At 47.3% G+C, this 20,109-nt stretch overlaps 1 protein-coding gene across 10 annotated transcripts in view; it reads right to left on the bottom strand.

Moving 5' to 3' along the window:
- NCOR2 (nuclear receptor corepressor 2) overlaps positions 1 to 20,109 on the bottom strand; it is a 205,648-nt gene that overhangs the window by 20,170 nt on the left and 165,369 nt on the right. For 6 of the 10 annotated variants that reach the window (XM_087705830.1, XM_087705833.1, XM_087705829.1 and 3 more), the window contains 10 exons: positions 15,266 to 15,626; positions 13,714 to 13,941; positions 11,962 to 12,207; positions 9,396 to 9,548; positions 7,570 to 7,704; positions 7,328 to 7,484; positions 3,976 to 4,559; positions 1,778 to 1,885; positions 1,540 to 1,688; positions 1,166 to 1,365 (listed from right to left, as the gene is read on the bottom strand). In XM_087705830.1, coding sequence (XP_087561956.1) covers positions 1,166 to 1,365; positions 1,540 to 1,688; positions 1,778 to 1,885; positions 3,976 to 4,559; positions 7,328 to 7,484; positions 7,570 to 7,704; positions 9,396 to 9,548; positions 11,962 to 12,207; positions 13,714 to 13,941; positions 15,266 to 15,626 — 2,321 coding nt within the window. The remainder of the gene's footprint in view (positions 1 to 1,165; positions 1,366 to 1,539; positions 1,689 to 1,777; positions 1,886 to 3,975; positions 4,560 to 7,327; positions 7,485 to 7,569; positions 7,705 to 9,395; positions 9,549 to 11,961; positions 12,208 to 13,713; positions 13,942 to 15,265; positions 15,627 to 20,109) is intronic. The other 4 variants (XM_087705827.1, XM_087705828.1, XM_087705835.1 and 1 more) reach the window with 2 other exon arrangements.

The raw sequence follows: 20,109 nt of genomic DNA, 5'->3' as shown, positions 1-20,109 counted from the left end.
TGTGGACTTTGCTGTCTTCAAAAGAGTGACCTTTGTCTCTTAACTGCAGATGGCCTGCTGAATCTTGTCCTGATGGATTTGTTCTTTTATGTTATGCCATGTGTTTATGAAGTGGTTGTTTTGTTTCCCCAATGCACATGGCTCGCTGCATTGTACTCAAACCCATGCAAATGGCCAGCTGTCTGCAAGGGGTATAAATCCTTCCATTCCCCACCATCCCATCAGAGCTGAAGAAGCTTCTTGGATGAGAAGCGAAAAACCAGAAAGCCCAGTTGCCTCCTGAAAAAGCACTTTTGGGACAACCGTGACCTGGATGACTGAGAATCTCTGTAGACATGTAGGGCAGGTGTGGACGGGTGTCTCTTTCAAAGTTTGCACCACTGATGTTTCTTTTTCATTTTGACACTTTATGATCCTTGAATGCTCCCTCTGCAGTGGGAACATGACCCCTGCCTGGTTCTCTCCACAAATCTTGATGTTGTTGCCCGCTAGCGGCCAGCAGAGCTGGTGGCAGATTCAGACAGTGAGGAGGTTGGGAAAGAACATGGGCCAGTCCTGGAGTCTGGGGAAGGCTCTGATGAGGGCTCTGCGTCGGAGGCAGAGAGGGGGCCAGGGCCGTATGCCCGTTATCAGCTGCCTTCGGAGTCGGAGATCAGTGGGGCAGAAGAACAGCTGGAGCCTGTTCCCAGTGTGTGCATGCACAGAGCTAACAGGAGAAGGGAACAGCTAAAGAACAGGAGTCGACTCAAGAGTAAAGGCACAGGAGGACGGTGAATGGCCCCTCCCACAGGGAATAAAGAGGAGCGAAAGGGGAGTGGAGTTTGCAGGAGACAATTCGTTCAATTCATTAGGGTGAAGATCTGTTCCTGACTTCTTGCCAAGTAATTGCTGCTACAGTGTGGAAGATATTGGCCTGGCAGCTCTCCAAGCCTGATAAAGGTCTGTGGTTGTGAAATCTCTTGAAAGACTGTTGGCTGGGACTTTGCTGGAGAGGAATTCCTTTTAACCTAAATAAAAGAGGTTTTATTGGGACGAGGAGTCAGCTTCGTGCTCTTGGGAAGCTTAGGTCAGAACACATGATTTGGGCACCCCTTTCTATTCCTATAGCCCATCTTCCACCTTCGGTGACCGCTTTCATGACCAGAAAGAGAGAAGAAGGCCTTACCTTTGGTCTGGTTCATTTTCAGGGGAAATTCTAGAAGATGAAACATGTTCCATTGGTTGGTGCTGGAGGTAAGATTCGGTAGGCGCTCGTCGGAGATCCAACACAGGACCCGCAGCCCCCGAGTAGGAGTAGACGGGAGGCTGGATATGGGGATTGAGTTGCTGGGGATGATGGCGTGTGTAGTCTTGAGTGATGACTTCCTGTAATAAAGGGACATCCTTTGGTTTTTATCTGCGGTCATTTCTCAAGAGAGTTCACTATCTCTTTGAGACAACTTGTGGCCGTCTTTGTCTTGCACACATTCATTTAACAAGCAAAGTCACATCGAAAAAGATGACTTACGACCAGACTTTGCATTTTATGACCCCACTTACATTGATGTGCTGAGCCAAGGTGACGACACGCTGATTTCCTTTGGCATTCGGGGGTCCCTGTAACGGCTGACTTGGGGACTGATGGCCTTCACTGATCTGGTGGAGCTGTTGCATGTGTGAGATCTCCGTCGCGGAAGGTTTGAGGGAACCTACGTGAGAAAAGTCAACGGGCGGGATGAAACGGGCCATAACCAAAATGGGGAGAGGGTCCCTGTTTATGGGTGGAGGAGGCCCTGACCTTTCTCCTTATCTTGAGTCAGCTTCATCCCTTTCTCGTGGAGGACAGAGGGGGAGTTCACGGGGCTTATGGTTTCAACGCCATCAGGACTGTAGTTCCCACGGAAAACTGAGGAGCACAAAACAGAGCCTTAAAGGTTGGTGGGACGCCTCTCCTTCTCAGCTGTGTGACAACTGGTAGGAGAACCGAAAGGATGAGAGATACCCTCAAAACAGGAGTGAAATGCTCTGAAGTCTACTACCAGTTCGTTTTGCTACTGGTTCGCTTCATGTGCATGCGCAACCGCAGATGCTACTGCACAGCACTGAAAAAGGAGGATTAAGAAGCCTTAAGGTAAATAGAACAGCGAGGGGGGGGGGGAACAGCTGTGCAGTGTGATTTATATTCACTAGAAAGCAGGATTTCCTGCTTTCTAGCGAATATATATCATGTGGTATAGCTGATTGTTGCACAGCTGATCGTCGGGTGAACTGGTAGCTCCGGTGATCAGCTATGTGACGATCAGCTGTAATTGCACAGCACAGCTGATTTGTCACACAGCTGATCACCGAAAGTACCGGTTCGACCGAACTGGTAGCATATTTTTACTACTAGTTTGGGTGAACCGGTAGCATTTTTTACTAACGGTTTGGGCGAATCAGCAAAAACCGGTAGCATTTCACCTCTGCCTCAAAGATCCCTTTTGACACCTGGCATTTTGAGACCTCATTGCTTGGATCCCTATGTAGAGAAGATGACTCAAGAGGTCCTTCAACCTCGGTCCAGGCTGAACTGACCCATAGGCCCTGGATGAGGGGCCACGTTGTTGAGAAGCACACAGTGGCTTCCCCTGGGCTCTTTTGGAGTATATTGTGGTATGAAATGGTACAGTCACCCATCTTCAGTTGTCCAGCACAAAAGCTTCAACAGTAGTTTGGAGATACCTCCAAGGGTTACTTCCATTCGAGCTCATGGTTCTAGTTCTAGAACAGCCTTCCCCAGCGCCTGGCTTGCAATTTTGGGAGTTGTAGTCTCAACCAATCCGGGAACCCGGAGATTGGGGGAACAAACCGAGGGAACATTTAATAAACCTCATTCTCTCCCCGCCAACATCTTCTGGCTCAACACCAGATGACCTTCCCCATGCTGCAATCTGTGTACAGGTAGTCCTCGATATACAACCATTTGCATAGCGACCGTTTCAAAGTTACAACGGCACCGGAAAAAGGGACTTACAACCATTTTTCACACTTACGACCATTGCAGCATCCCTGCGATCACGTGATCAAAATTCGGTGTTTGCCATCCGTCATGTATACCTGATCACTATGTGTGACCTTCCTGGCTGAGCAACTACTCATTTAGCAATTTCCCTTGGTTAGCAGTGGAAATTCTGATCCCCAACTGTGGTTGTTAAGTCGAGGACTACCTCTGTCTCGGCCGACTTTATCAAGTTGACAACAATTCATGGACAAAGCAGAACACGAAATTGTTCTGCAAGCCAGCACAGTGCTGAAATTCCTGACCCCCCCCCCCCCATTCCTGCATTTTGTACATTCTGCAGAGGGCCACAGAGGCAGGTGGATGGGTGTCCAAACAGGGAAAATGACACATCTCAACCGTGCAACAAAAGCCCCCATCTCCTTGGACAGGCCTGGATAAGTGGGGGGGGGGGGGATTTGATGGTGCATCCATGACATCCTCTCAAAGGGGCGTCAAACTCACGTTGTCACATGATGTATTGGGACTTCCCCCCCTTCACTTAACCGGGTGTGGGCGTGGCCAGCCTGTAATGCATCTGGCCCATGGGCCGGGAGTTTTACAGCCTTGGTTTAGACCTTTGTCCCTTTTTTGAGAGACCGCCTCCCCATTTCCAAGTCTAGCCTGCCTTGCTGCAGACAACAACATGCTCCAAGAGGAAATCAAACGCATGGGAACCGAGGGGAAAAAAAAAGGCTTAAAAATGGGGGGTGGGGGTGGGGAAGGAAGAAGCATGAGCACAGGAAGAGTGCAAAACAGGGGCTTTCAGGCAGACAACGCTGAAAACATAAAGGGGCCGTCACCACAAATGTGAAAATTAAAACACTTTAAAAAAAGAAAAAAGAAAAAATAAATGATTGCAGAAAGGGAAGGATCTTTGGTAACATCTCCGGGTGCGGGCTGGAAGCCCCCCCCCCAGACGCGGAGAGCCGCCCCCGATTCACCCTCCAATGTCTTACCATCGCCATTGGTGCTGTTATTTAATGAACTTCTTTCGGGCCTCCCCTTATTGCAAGAAATTTGGCGCGTGATTATGACATCAATGAAGTTGGCCGCTGTCATGGTAGTCTTACCGAGTACTCGCAGCTCCTGTTCCTGCACTGAAAAGGGTTTACTCTTTTCTCTACTCGGCTGCTCGGGGGCTGAAGCGGCGTGCAGTGATGAGTCCAGGGGGCTGTGATGTGAAGGCTGGATTTTCCCCTGTCCTCTGCTAAACGGGTGGCTTGCCCCCGGCCCAGAAGAGGACAAAGTCTTGGGCTCGGTAGCTTTTACGGGTGAAGTTGTCTGTTCTAGACCTCCTGGCCCCGCGGACAACTTTGAGGTGAACAGGTGGTTGGTCTCAGGCTGAGACCGTTCACTTTTGATGTCCTGGGTCCTGGAGGAGGAGACCTCCTTCTGCATATGAGCCGACTCCATCGCTGAGGCGTAGTTGTCCATGCCACTTATGGAGCTGCGCAATGCCGATGCCGGACAGAAGCCAGAGGAGCAGGCTGGAGACGTGGTGGCGATGGATGAAGAGGAGGAGGAGGAGGAGGCAGAGGATCTGCAAAGCAGAAAACCACATCAAGAGATCTCCAGGGGGCAGAAGGAGGAAATACTCCCATCTTTTGCAAGGGGTGTCGAGCAGAAGGTAAATTATGGGGTTATTAAAGTCCTGGATTTCTGCCAGGGCTCTCTTAGAAGAAATCCAGAAGTTGTGAGTGCTCCAATGCTGGAGGTTTTTAAGAAGATATTGGATATCCATTTCTCCAGAATGGTAGAGTGTTTCCCAAAGGTGCTTTTTCAAGAGGCATCTGGACTTTCTGTTTTTTTCCTTGAAGACGTTTTGCTTCTTGTTCCAAGAAGCTTCTTCAACTCTGACTGGATGGTGGGGAATGGAAGGATTTATACTCCTCGCAGACGGCTGGTCATCTGCATCCTTTTAGAGGGTCACTGAGACCACCTGGAGTTTATGTGTGTCATCAGGGTCACTGGAGTAGTGCAAATGGGTATAGAGCCTTCTTGGAACTGTTGAAAGGACTGTGTTGGAGATAGATGATGTCCTATCCCTCCCTCTCTGTTGAAAGAGGCGTGTTAATTTTGACATAAATGGCCTCTTTGACCCCGCTTTCAAACCAGCAGTCCTTTCTGTCCAAAATGTGGACTTTGCTGTCTTCAAAAGAGTGACTTTTGTCTCTTAACTGCAGATGGACTGCTGAATCTTGTCCTGATGGATTTGTTCTTTTATGTTATGCCATGTGTTTATGAAGTGGTTGTTTTGTTTCCCCAATGCACATGGCTCGCTGCATTGTACTCGAACCCATGCAAATGGCCAGCTTCCATTCCCCACCATCCAGTCAGAGCTGAAGAAGCTTCTTGGATGAGAAGCGAAAAGTCTTCAAAGGAAAACAAGAAGTCCAGTTTGCCTCTTGAAAAAAGCACCTTTGGGACAACTGTGACCTGGAGGACTGAGAATCTCTAGAGACCCATGGTGGCGAACCTGTGGCATGCGTGCCAGAAGTGGCATGCAGAGCCATTTTGCCCCGGACACACAGCCTTGTTGGCTCCTGTGCCACATTTGCATGCGTGCACATGCGCCAGCCAGCTGGTCTTCGCACACACGGGAACACCAACACTTGGGAGAATAGTGTTCCAGAACGCATGTGCATCACAGCTGTTCGTCGTACCTATGCCAGAAATTGGAATTTCAATTGCCGGCACATGCATGCACTCTGGAACACTGATCTTCCAGGTTTCTGTGCTCCCGAAAGTGCACTAAGGCCAGCAAGGCTTGCGCGTTCCAGGTAGGATCCATTTCCGACACGCAGGGACAGAAAAAGTTAGCCATCATTTAAGAATAGAGTTTCCTGCATGAACAGGTGGTTGGACTAGAAAACCTCCCAAGTCCCTCCCTGTTCTGTTATTTTGAACTTCCAAGTGCAAGATGCAAACTAAACTACAGATGGGATATACCATATTTTTCAGAGTATAAGACGCACCTTCCCCCCTAAAAGAACGTGGAAATGTCAGTGCGCCTTATACACCGAATCAGCCATTTTTGGGCCCCCCGAAGACCTGCCCCCGCATCCCATTTTTGTGAAAAACGCCCTGTTTTTTGCAAAAAGAGGGACATTTTTACCTTGCCCCAGCCCTGCTGAAGCCCGCAGAGTCCTGCTGGGAGCTGAGGGAAGGCAAAAACTTTTTTTCCTTACTTACCTCTTCGAAATCTTGGTGCATCCTATACACCGGTGCGTCTTATACTCCGAAAAAATACGGTACTTTCTGCACTTGCACAGATGGAGAATCTGGGGCCAGGCAGTTTTTTTGGCTGGATTATAATTTGGGGTTCCAAATTCCCGTCCCTAACATCCAGAATTGGCATGTAACATTTTGCCTGTAAGACACCTTCCCTCCAATTGTCTGAATCATTGCAGGAAAGGAAAGGTTTGTAGCTATCAAAGAACCTCCAGTCAATTGCAAATGACAGCTTCACCTGGAACAGCTGACCACCTGCAAGGATCCCTTGAAGCCCATCAAACAAAACATTTGCCTGTCACAGGTCCTTGGGTAGGACTCGCCAGGTGGGCAAACTTGCCAAACACCTGGCCGAGGGAGGGGTCAAATGTGTCATCAGTCTCAAGCCTACAAGAGATCTCAGTCCAGCACATTTGATTTGAGTTAACTCTTCTATATTGCCAATTTGCTTTTACTGTTAGTAGATCAGATTCTTGTAGAGAACTTAACCTTGCAATCAACCTTTATATAGGTAGTCCCCGACCTACAACAGTTCATTTAGTGACTTTTCAGAGTTACAATGGCACTGAAAAAACTGATTTATGACCATTTTTAACACTTATGACCGTTGCAGCATCCCCATGGTCACATGATCAAAATTCAGATGCTTGGCAACTGACTCATATTTATGACGGTTGCCATGTCCCGGGGTCACGTGATCCCCTTTGGCCACCTTCTGACAAGCTAAGATCAATGGGAATGCCAGATTCAATTCACAACAGTGTTACTAACTTAACACTGGCGGAGATTCACTTAACAACCATGCCAAGGAAGGTTGTAAAATGGGGCAAAACTCACTTTAAAAATGCCTCACTCAGCAACAGACATTTTTGATTCAATTCTGGTCGCAAGGCAAGGACTACTTGCATTCATTTGAACTGCCTGAGTTTCCTGATTTCTCCCGCTAGACAAAGCCGGTGTCACAAACCACGAAATGATAATAACAGACAAGCAACCAGCGCACAGAATCTGCGCTGTGCAAGTTCCTAGATATATGTCGCGAACAACTCGCTTCTGCTTTTCTGGAATTTGACCTACCGCAAAACGGAGGGAGTGAGACCTTCTGGAGAGATTATCTTCATGTTGGTGTTATGCAGCACACTGGGACGTTGCTGAACATTTTCCTGGGCGCGAGGGGAAACCGGGGAGTGCTTGTGAGCGTGTGCGGGGGTACGGCCGCTGCTGTGCTCGGTGCCTGTCATAAAAGATGGAATGGAGGCAAAATGAGTCAGTGCTAAGCCCCCACTCTTTCCCATTTGAGGTGGTGAACCTCAACTCACCCGGCCTCCAGATGGGCGCATGTTCCACCGTGGCTGTGCTGGTCACAACCGATTTCTTGCGTTCTTTTTCACGGTCCCGTTCTTGGTCCCGTTCGGAAACTGGGGGTCCCGTCTTAGCTAAATGTGCTGGGGTACCTGTGAAGCACAGGCTGTTGTTTGTTTCCCACTGTGGATAAAACGCTCTACAGCAGCTTTGTTATTTCACCCACCATCAATCTCCACCCCAAAAAAGCATTTGATAGCGTTTGATAAAAAAACTCAGAATTGTAGGGTACTTGATGCTCCTTCCTCTCCACAAACCCCATTCTCTTCAAGCCCTGATGAGGTTCCCTAGTTAGGTCATGAATTGTCTACAAAAATAACCCACCATCAGAGAGCACCAAAAACCTCACAGTTCAACCTTAAGCTACAAATATTCTCTTCTATCGGTACCACATAAGGGGCTGCACCACCACTGGATTTTCCCCCTTACCAGAGGGAGCCCCCTTGGGGACTACTGTGAAGCCATTACCATAGCAACTCCAGTGCTGTACAGTAGAAGCCATTTTAAGGCACAACAGGCTGTATCTTAACAGAAACCCCCGCAAGGAGTGTCTTACCCCCACAGTATTTGTTTCCAGAGGGTAAGTAATCTGTGTACCAAGTTTGCTTGAAATTGCTTGAGGCGTTCCAGAGTTATGCTGGAACACACACAAACAGCTATCTATCTATCTATCTATCTATCTATCTATCTATCTATCTATCTATCTATCTATCTATCATCTATGCATGTGTATATATGACACACACACACACACACACAAACACACACACACACACACACATATTTTTATATATATATATATATATATATATATATATATATATATATATATATATATATATATATATATACACACACACACATACATACATATACATATACACATACACATATCTATATATATTAGATTTTTACAACCCCTGGTAAGCCCCAATTATGGGAGGAAGCTAACTGCTTCCATCATCTGTCAATCGGCTCGTCACAATCGGCTCGTTTATTTATCAGCTCGTTTATTTATCAGCACAAATAAACACACACACACACACACACACACTATATATATATATATATGAAGATAAAGAAGATTTCTTCTTTGCATTTCTCCTTTCCTTCCCTTGCAACCTGCATGTTCCTAACACTGTCCTCCAGGATTATGGGGTTCTTAAACATGAGGAGGAGCAGTCAGACTCAATCATCCTTAACTCTGGGCTGAACTAAAGTCACTGGTTTGTGGTTTCCTTCATTTGGGCGCTACCAAGAAGCCATGAGGTGGTCAGGATTGGTCCCAGGATTGGGTCAAGCAGCCCACAAATCCATACTTTTCAGTTGATTTGAATTTCACTGGTCCCGTCTCTGTTCTTCTTCTCCAAGAAAGCTGCAGCTACTTCCTTCACCCAATCTCGAACACCCTCTTTCTCTCTAGCTTGTATTCCCTTGTTCTTGTTTACACTTCTGTTATTTGCCCTTGATTCTTCCTCTCTCAGATCACAAAATTAGGTCAAGCAACCTACAAATCCACACTTCTGACTTGATCTGGACCTCACTGGTAGTCTCTCTTGTACATTTTTTCTGGAGCTCCGCCTATTTCCTTCAGCCGATCTCTAACACAGCTTCCTTCCCTCTCCAGCTTGCCTTCTCTCATTCTCTTTGACCTCCAACTCTCCCACTCCGGAACCTTTCGCCTGTGCACACACCGGTGGATCTCCTTGGCAGGCGGTTTACCAAAGAAGGATATTTGGAAGCATCTTACCTGCCTCGGGCTCTAGGTCCCCTCCCGACTCACCTGGTGAAAGCGGCGAGCTACTGTGTCGGCTGCTGAAAGGCTGGGCAGCGCCATGCATGTAGGTGAGGCGGTCCATGGAGGCTGCGGAGGTCCCTGGGGTGGGGGGCACGAGCACAGGGAGGTGTGGAACTTGAGACAGGTCAATTATCCCTGCTGGGAAAAGGAGAAGATGGTTAGGAACAGAAGGAGGAGCCCAAGTGGGCAGCGTCCTCTTTAAGACCAATGGGTCTTAAATTTGGCAGGCAGGCCTGCTCTGAATTCTCTGCAGTTTTTAATTCTTTTCCCTTAAGACTCCACTCATGGCGGCATGAGACTCACTTCAAGGAGAATCTTACGGCCCAACAAACCAATACCACGTTTCCCTGAAAATAAGACCAGGTCTTATTTTCTTTGGACCCCCTGAAATAAGCACTTGACCTTATTTTTGGGGAGGTCTTATTATTTTTAGGGTGCAGGAGGCAGCGAGGGTGGCCACCTCTTGGCGGCTGTTGTGTTGCAATATTTTTTGGGGAGGGGTTATTTTAGCACATGCGCTCAAAAGGCCAATTGGACTTATTATCCGGGAAGGTTTTATTTTGGGGGGAAACAGGGTAGCATTGCTCAGAATGAACAACTGGCAAAGAAAGACAGAACAGGGCAACTCTTGCGTGTGGGACAATTCAACAAATGCAAAAGTTAAATTTAATTTGGGTGGAAGAGTGGGCAACAATCATAAAATAAAAGTCAATCCGGAAATAACAGGAGTATTTTGATGAAAGTGTGGTCACCAAGTATGAAAGTAACTGAATGATTGATACAGCGTTGAATTGTTCCGAGATAAGTTGCCCTTGATCCAAAAACAAAGGTGTTGCTTTTAAAAATGAGTTGAGACTCTAGGCAAGGTAGGAACCATCAAGATCCATCAAGTCAACTGTTCTGACCTCCCAAACATACAAACCCTCTGAAGATTTCTTTATTAGGAGCGCCAGCAGCCCTGAGAAAAAGTTTCTCTCTCACGGCAGACTAACATGTCTGTCCAGACAGGAGATGAATAGTTGTCTGCCACATCTATTCCTCTCTTTCCCCTGCCTTTTATCTCCAGAGTTAGGGTGGGTCTCCACTAGCAGTGAGGCTGTTCTGTCCCAAGGACTGGCCCATAGATTTCCACTGCTCTCCTCTCCTCTGCCTTCTGTGCATCAGGCACTGGACCCAGCTGTTCCTCCTCTTCCTCATCAGCCACCTCCAGACCTGGGGGCTGTTGACTCTCCATCTGAGGACTGAGCCTGGGCCCAGGCTCTGCCCCCCCCCATCTCTAACAGCTCCATTCCCTCTTCCCCCTTGGAACTCTCAGGTTGCCCTGATGCTGACCCTGACTCCCACGCCTCCTCCACCTCCTCCGATTTGGCTGCTGGAGGGGCTGGTGGCCAACAGGCCACAACACTAGCATTATCTTCCACAGCAGTGTTCCCCAATCTTCATTGCTTTGTGGACTAGCAGGAGGGAGAAGGGATGGTTCCAATTGAATGGAGGGGTAAGGGGTGAGCCTGCCACTTCCGTGGCCTGGTTCCAAATGGGCTTGGGGACCCTGCACTACAGCCAGCAGCGCCTCTCTGCTTGATGTCTGTTCCTGTTAACGGCACAACCCGGAGCAACACAACTGATGGAAATCAGTCTTCTAAACCATTATGTCTTCTTTAACCATTCTAAACCATTATGTCTTCTAAACCACCTGTCAGGCCTGCAGTAATATTCCTTTTAGGATCTTTGGCCTGCCACTCTCTCTATTATTTTACTATGCTGTTTCATTAGTGGGGGAATAGGGAGGGGGAATAGTAAGGAGTAAAATGTGTTGTTGTCAAAATAAAACATTCTTTTCTAGAAGCCCAAGATCATCCTTTGTCTCCGCACCTCTGCATCTGACCGGAACTGGATGGGTGGAAATGCCAGGGTGGCAGAGGAAGATTGGGCCATGTGATGGATTTGTGGGTGTGGGGCAAGATTGTGAACTTTCCACCGGGTGGAAAACCCAGGAAGCTTTCAGATTCAGGTTTCCACAGATGTGCCAAAATATCTCTCTTAATAAATTGGAAGATTGAGGAAAGTTCTGCCTTGAACTCTGATTTAATTTTGGATGTTATTTGGAATGCTGACATGCTGTTTCTATAGTGGGGAAATGGGAGGGGGGATAGTATGGAGTAGAATGTTATGTAGCCACAATACAATTCCTTTCTAGAGAGCCAAGGTCATCCTTTGTCTCTGCACCTGACCGGAACTGGATGAGTGGAACTGCCAACATGGCAGTGGGAGATTGGACCATGTGATGGACTTGTGGGTGTGGGGCAAGATCTTGAACTTTCAACTGGGTGGAAAACCCAGGAAGCTTTCAGATTCAGGTTTCCACAGTTTGTACCAACATCTCTCTCTTATTAAATTTGAACTTTGAGGAAAGCTATGCCATGAACTCTGATTTAATTCTGGATGATATTTGGAATGCTGACACCACCATCTCATGGGCGTTTGTGCAAACAAGTCCCCAACATGGCTTCCCCTCCCTCCTGGGCCCGCTGGTGCCCCACGGATTCCAGACCTGCTGCGTAGTTGAGAGCCAGGGAAGGTTCTCGTGGAGACAAGCCGCGAAGCAGATCGACTCTCTGAGCCATGGTGGTAGCCGTAGCGGCGTTGTGGTGCATCTGCTGTGAGGTGATATAGTCGTTGATGATGGTCTGTCTGTTCTCCATGGCGGCGGTGTCCGGATAACCACGGATGAGGTAGGGTGGGTAGAGGTGGGGGTACGTAGGGCCAGGAGCAAGGTGCCTCGGCAAGTAATAGGCAGCTGTTGATTGAAGCAGAGATGATGAACACATACCAGATTTTAGAACATTTACATCCAATTTGTAGAAGGTCTCAACGCCTGTCTTCTACACCTTTCCATAAAGCTTCACTTAAGGTCTTCCAAATCCTTTCCCCACTCTTTCCCAGGGCCAATCCTTAGATCAGGGCAAGGGTGGGATTGAAAAATTTTAGCAACCTGTCCTGTGCCCAGTGGGTGGCGTGGTGTCTACTCAGTCTCCTGCACCATGGGGGAGAGGGGCATTTTCACTCTCCTCAGGCTCCAGAGGCTCAAGCCTCTGAGAGGGCGAAAATAGACTCCCCCGGGCTCCAGAGGCCTTCTGGAGGCCAGAAACATTTCCAGTCTTCCGGGAGGCCCATTTTTCGCCTTCCCAGAGCCTCCGTGCAGGCCCTGCACTTATCTGGCATCCAAAATGGGCCGTGTGGAGACTCCTGGGATGAGTGGAACAGGGTGGACGGCCAGTCCTTTCAACTACCAACTGTAAAATTAGCATCCAGTTCACTGGAATTGATCGGAACTGGCTGAATCCCACCCCTGGATCAGGGATGTTAAAGTCAAGGCCTGCGGGTGGCATCCAGCCTGCGGGGTGCTCAGATCTGGCTCTGGAAAGGACTGGCTCACGATGCCTCTGCTAGAGACAATGGAGCTCCGTTTTGGCTGGCAGAGGGCTATCAAAAGAAACCAAAAGCAAAACAAAAGGAGAAATGTTTCCCCTTTTGCATTTGAGCATGCAAGAAGGGACAAAAAGGAGAAAGAGGAAGGGCAAAGAAAAAGAAGGGAAGATGGGAAGAGACTAAGGAAGGGGGGGGAAAGGAAAGGGGGAAGAAGAAGAACAGAGAATGAAGAGGGAAGGAAAAGGAAGTAAGGAAAGAAGGAAGGAGAGAAAAGAGGAAGGAAGGAAGGAAGGAAGGAAGGAAGGAAGGAAGGAAGGAAGGAAGGAAGGAAGGAAGGAAGGAAGGAAGGGAAAGGAAATAGCAATGCCCTTTGACTGATATACCACTTCAGCCCTCTCTAAACGGTTTACAGAGTCAGCCTCTTGCCCTCAACAATCTGGCTCCTGATTTTAGTGACCTTGGAAAGACGGAAGGCTGAGTCAATCTTGAACCTGGTGAGATTCGATCTGCCAAATTGAGGGTCTGAGGGAAGTCCTGTCTTAGCACTTGGCCACCACAGGTGAACCCAACACGATTGACGTTGAGCTGGCCACCCCCACCCCCCCGAAGTCAAATACAACCCTGATGCAGCCCTCAATGAAATTGAGTTTGACACCCCTGCCCTAGATCTAAGTGCAACCATACCATGTTGGAGAACCCACTGCACAGGTTGTTGCTAAACTCTCCATGCACCTCCAAGATCTGCTAACTTTTTGATTTAACCCAAGTCCTGTACAGGGATCCGTATTCTTAAAAACCGGTCCAATCTGCACTGGGACTTAGCTACACAATGCCCCACAAAGGGGATAGGTTTATGGACTTTTCGTTCTCCTACCTGCTTCCAAGGGAATTCCTCGGGGAATGGCAGCGGGGTCAAAGGTCAGAGGAATGTGGCCTCTGTATAGATCCATGCCACTTGTCCCACGGAGCAGATGCTCATAGGGAGTCATTGGGTGATGGTGTTCTGGGAGTGGGGTGTGAGGAGATTTGGAGCTGGTGATGTCCCTGGAGGTGGTAGTGACCTTTCGGTCTTGTGACACGGGTTTTCCAGCAGTGATGCTCCCTGTGGAAGAAGAGGACAGCATCAAAGGAAGAAGATATCTGTAGCTCAGGGTTGAATTGTGAGGTCCTTAGTGTTCTCAGAGCACTGATGAGGTTCCCTAGTTGGGTCATGAAACATCTGCAAGAAATGACCTGGATGACTGAGAAACTCTACAGATAAACCTCCAAGTGGCCTCAAGGACCCTCTAAAAGTTTGCAAATGACCAGCTGCCCACAAGGAATATAAATCCTTCCATTCCCCACCATCCAGTCAGAGCTGAAGAAGCTTCTTGGATGAGAAGAGAAACGTCTACAAAAGGAAAAAGAAGAAAGTCCAGTTGCCTCCTGAAAAAGCACCTTTAGGACAACTATGACCTGGAGGATGGAGAATCTCTACAGACATCTGCAAGAAAACAAATGACCTCCGAAAGAACCAAGGACCCCTTAAATGAATTAGACCTTCACATCTTTGAAGAAGCAGCCAACCAACAGGCATTAGAAACAAGCCTACAATTCCTGAAAATGGTCATGCTGTGCTTGAAACATGACCAAATACATCATCAAGGCCTTTCCACAGAACTCATGTCTTTCCATCTCTTTCAATAGAAAGTTGGGCTGAAACACTTTTGAGTTCTACAACCAGGTAGCATAGAACTCTTCTGACTGAGGCTTACCAAGAGCAGGAAGCAAATTCTTCGTCCCAACAAAAAACCCTTTTATTAATTGGCTGAGAATTCTGCTCCTTCACATCCAGCAAAGTCTTTCAAGGGAGGATTTACAGTCACAGACTTTATCTTGCCAAGCCGAGATCTGCAAAACTTGGCAAGGAGTCTCGAAGAGTCACAAATCCATTAAGCAAACTAATTGTCTCCTGCAAACTCCACTCCCCTTTTATTTCCTCTGGGAGGGGCCGTTCACAGTCCACCTGTGGCTGGCCACAACAGGAGCTACTACATAATAAGCAAGATGGCTGACCTTCAAGTTGCCAAACAAACGAAAAACGATGAGGAGCAAGGAATTATTCCTGCTTCCCCCCCAACATGACCGGGTAGTGGACTGGGGGAAACCAGCGCACTGACCCGCAGCCAAGCAGCAGACAACAAATCCATAATCGCAAAACAAAAAAAAGACAACAATAAACTATAATAAAACAATACCAAATTTAGTAAGAAATTAAATCCTGAATAATATCGCAAGAGCTAAATTATTTACGTCTCTTAAAGGCTGGACTAAATTAAAAAAAACTGCACTCTTCCGGCCAGAGGAGGCGTGGCTAAGGCTCTTTAAACTCAGTCTCAAGGCAAATGGACAAAGCAGTGCACAGGAGAATATGCAAGATGGCTGACCTTCCAGTTGTCTGGGCGCTGCCTCTCTTGTGGAGACGGGGGACCCTCGATGCAGGTGACCTCCATAAGCTGCCCCATGGGCCGTCTGGTGGTCCTCATATGCCAGGGGGCTATGGCGAGGCTTCCCTGACTCAGGCATAATCATGGGGGCTCCCCTCGTGATGGAACCCCCCGAGTTCGTCACTGAGCTGGGCCTGCTTTTCAAACCGTCCTCGTAAGCTCTTTCCAGCGTCCTTGAGTCCTGCATGGCCTCCATAGGGAGCATGGGATGAAAATTCCTGCCCGGGCTGCCAATAATAGACCGGACATCGTGCTTTTTGGTATTTGTGGATGTGTTTGTGTCGTATTTCAGTGGAGTACCCTGGAAGCGAGAGACAAAAAAAGGAAGGACCATTAAGCTGGCAGATGAAGCACAGAACAGAATAGAATTCTCTATTGGCCAAGTGTGATTGGTGCTCCGTGTACATAAGGAGAATAAAATACATTCATCAAGAATCAAAAAATACAACACTTAGTAATAGTCAAGGTTACTAATAAGCTGTCAGATCACACTAGGAAACAAATAAAAGCAATATAAATTGAAAGATACAAGCAACATGCTTATAGTTATAAGTGGGGAGAGATAGGTACTAGGAAGGAAGAGAAGAATAATAGTAATACAGCCTTAGTGAATAGTTTGACAGTGGTGAGGGAATTATTTGTTTAGCAGAGTGATGGCATTCGGGGAAAAACCGTCCTTGTGTCTAGTTGTTTTGGTGTGCAGTGCCATATAGCGTCGTTTTGAGGGTAGGAGTTGAAACAATTTATGTCCAGGATGTGAGGGGTCTGTAGCTATTTTCACAGCCCTCTTTTTGTACAGGTCCTCAATGGAAGGAAGGTTGGTAGCCATTGTTTTTTCTGCAGTTCTGATTCTCCTCTGAAGTCTCTGTCTGTCTTGATGGGTTGCAGAGCCAAACCAGACAGTTATGGAGGTGCAGATGACGGTCTCAATGATTCCTCTGTAGAACAGAATCAGCAGGATCATGACCATGCTAGGTCAAGATGCCACATTTCATGGACTGGTTTATTTTAATTCCCACTCTATCCATTTGATCGGCTGGAAGACCATCAAAGAAGAACTTCTTTTGGACAGAAGAGCCCAGAAACTTCCAGCTTCTGAGAGGTTCTCCCCACCAAGGAGAACTCCTATTTTGGAGCATCTTCTGGGTTCAAGCCCACCTAAGAAAGCTCAGCTTTAATTTGGCCTAGGATTTAAGCCAAAAGCCTTGGTTTGGAATGAATGGACTGGACAGACCCTCAAACCAGGCCTTCAAAGATGTCTTCAAACCACCGCTGTGCTTGGTTGTGAGGTCCCATCCATTGACAAAGCCCAATACTCATCTCTTCTGCTCCCACAACAAGCTAAACCCAACCTGACCAGACTCAACAAGCAATCCCAAGCCCCACACACACCAACAGTCAAACTCTAGCTAGGATTCTAAGTTAGGGTTTGTGCAAACCATGGGTTGCAATCTAGAAGTGGAAGGCAGGCGGACCCAACTGCTTGAAGTTTAGGCATTAAAAGTGCAATCCATATTTATCTTACTGTTAAAGAGAAAATAAAAATGCAGATGGATACTGTGTTCCAGTATTTATTTTCTTTTTGAGGAAACCAAGGTAAGCTTAGAAAAAAGCTGAAGAGATTTTCAAAGGGGGGTGGGAAATAGCTTTATCTCTAGATAATTCAATTTAGATAAGCTGAGCTCTGTTAGATACTCTGCACAGAATAGCAATAGCAATAGCAATAGCAGTAGACTTATATACCGCTTCATAGGCCTTTCAGGCCTCTCTAAGCGGTTTACAGAGAGTCAGCATATTGCCCCCAACAATCTGGGTCCTCATTTTACCCACCTCGGAAGGATGGAAGGCTGAGTCAACCCTGAGCCGGTGAGATTTGAACCGCTGACCTGCTGATCTAGCAGTAGCCTGCAGTGCTGCATTTAACCACTGCGCCACCTTGGCTCTTGGCAGAATACAGAATAACAGAGTTGGAAGGGACCTTGGAGGTCTTCTAGTCCAACCCCCTACTCAGGCACGAAGCCCTATACCCTATCAGACAAATGGTTGTCTCTTCTTAAAAACGTTCAGAGTTGGAGCATTCACAACTTCTGCAGGCAAATCCTTCCACTAGTTAATTATTCTTAATCGGAATAGAGTTAGAAGGGACCTTGGAGGTCTTCTAGACAAGCAGGAGACACTACACCATTCCAGACAAATGGATGTCTAGTCTCTCCTTAAAACCTCCAGTTATGGAGCACCCAAAACTTCTGGAAGCAAGTTGTTCAACTGATTAATTGTTCTAACTATCAGGAAATTTCTCTTTAGTTCTAAATTGCTTCTCTCCTCCACTGGTTTCCACCCATTGCTTCTTCTCATGCCTGCAGGTGCTTTGGAGAACAGCTTGACTCCCTCTTCTTCGTAGCAACCCCTGAGATATTGGAAGACTGCTATCATGTCTCCCCTAATCCTTCTCTTCATTAAACTCGACACACCCAGTTCCTGCAACCGTTCTTCATATATTTGAGCCTCCATCCCTTCTAACCATCTTTGTTGCTCTTCTCTCCTCATATAGACATTTCTGCATTATCTAATATAGAATCCGAAATCAAGCTGCTACATGAATCCAACCATCTGTTACTCACCACCACCACCAAAGCCTGGGAATCACCCCATCCTGTTGCTATGGAAACAAAAAAAGACCCTCCCCAAATTTTACCAGCGTACAAGAATGGACCTGGTCCAAGCATTGTTTTGAAAATCTGGAAGTAGGAGAACATTTGCTTGCAAACAGACCCAGCACTTCAAGGCCGAAGCTGCTCAGGAGAGGCCTGTATTCAAATCCATCAAAGGCGATATATCACATCTGGCAGTTTTGGAACAGGCTGGTGCCCTGTTCAGTGCTGAGCCAAGCCATAATTCTTGCCCCATGCAAACTAACCGTGGCAGGTCTCCAAGGAATGGTTAGAAACCATCTGTTTACTCTCCTTGAATGCAGTTTGTGGTTAAATCGCCTTTGGGTCAAGCTGGGGTTAATTGAAATGGGGAATGTGCCCCATCAATTGTGCTGGGCAATCGGGGCACCAGCTCACCAACAAATGGCCTGTTTGTCGTTGTTGTTTTGAATCCCAAAGGGGCTTTTTCAGGAGGCAACTGGACTTTCTTGTATTTTTCTTTGAAGAGGTTTCACTTCTCATCCAAGAAGCTTCTCCAGCTCTGACAGGATAGCGGGGAATGAATGATCTTCTAAAGGTAAAAGTTCCCCTCACACATATGTGTAGTCGTTCCGCACTTCAGGGGGTGTTGCTCATCTCCATTTCAAAGCCAAAGAGCCAGCGCTGTCTGAAGACGTCTCCGTGGTCATGTGGCTGGCATGACTCAACGCCAAAGGCGCATGGAACACTGTTACTATCCCAACATGGGTGGTTCCTATTTTTCTACTTGCATTTTTACGTGCTTTCTAATTGCTAGGTTGGCAGAAGCTGGAATAAGTAACAGGAGCTCACTCCGTTACGCAGCGGTAGGGATTTGAACCGCCGAACTGTCAACCTTTCTGATCAGTGTCTTAGCCACCGAGTCCCTCAGAATGATCTTCTAAAAGGATGCAAAGGACCAGCTGTCTGCAAGGAATATAAATCCTTCCATTCCCCGCCATCCAGTCAGAGCTGAAGAAGTTTCTTGGATGAGAAGAAAAACAAGAAAGTCCAGTTGTCTCTTGAAAAAAGCATCTTTGGGACAGCCGTGACCTGGATGACTGAGAATCTCTACATTTCTTGTTGTTGTTGTAATTAAAAGAAAGGAGAACACTTATCGACACATTTTTGAATAGCTTAAAGCACCCTGACACCTAACAATATGGCCTCTCTTTTTATCCATGCAATTCTTTTATTTCAAATACGAATAGTCCTCGACTTAAGACCATAATCTGGACCAGAATTTACATTGCTAAGCAAGGTGGATGTTCAATCAGTCATGCCCAATTTTACAAGCTTCCACACACACACACACACACGCACACACAGTTGCTAAGTGAATTATAGCAGTTGTTAAGCAAATCATAAACTCATTAAGCAACTTCAGCTTTCCTCATTGATTTGTTGGTCGGAAGCAAGTTGCAAATGGTGATCACGTTATCCTGGGAGGCTGCCACAAGTGCTAACTGCCCGGCCCTGAATTTTATGTTACTGCGAAGGTTGTAAGTTGGGGACCAGTTGCAAGCCACTTTTTTCAATGCTGAGTAACTTTGAATAGTCACTAAACGATGGTTCTAAGTCAAAGGACCACCTGTTCTGACCGAGGCTTCCCGAGAGCATGAAGCAAACTCCTGGTCCCGACAAAAAAACCTTTTATTAATTGACTGTGAATTCTGCTCATTCACATCCAGCAAAGTCTTTCAAGGGAGGATTTACGGTCACAGACCTTCTCTGGCTTGGAGAACTGCCAGGCCGATATCTGCAGAACTTGGCCAGGAGTCTTGGAGAGTCATGAACCAATGAAGCGAACTAATTGTCTCCTGCAAACTTCACTCCCTTTTCGCTCCTCTTTTATTTCCTCTGGGAGGGGCCATTCACTCTCCACCTGTGGCCTTACTTCCAAGTCAACCACTGTTCTTTAGCTCTTCCCTTCGTCTGGCAATTCTGCACATGTGTAAATTGGAAACAGGCTCCAGCTGTTCTGCCCCACTGATGTCCGACTCCGAAGGCAGCTGACAACTGTCAGACGGCCCTGGCCCCCTCTCTGCCTTCGACACAGAGCCCTCACCAGAGCCTTCTCCAGACTCCAAGACTGGCCCATGTTTCCCAACCTCC

The sequence above is a fragment of the Thamnophis sirtalis genome, unplaced genomic scaffold (genome assembly GCF_051295495.1).
Source record: "Thamnophis sirtalis isolate CommonGarterSnake01/CBP01778 unplaced genomic scaffold, rThaSir2_p1.2 scaffold_2, whole genome shotgun sequence".
NCBI classification, from domain to species: domain Eukaryota; kingdom Metazoa; phylum Chordata; class Lepidosauria; order Squamata; family Natricidae; genus Thamnophis; species Thamnophis sirtalis.
The sequence above is the reverse complement of the archived record's forward strand: the minus strand, read 5'-3'. Positions and strand labels throughout refer to the sequence as shown.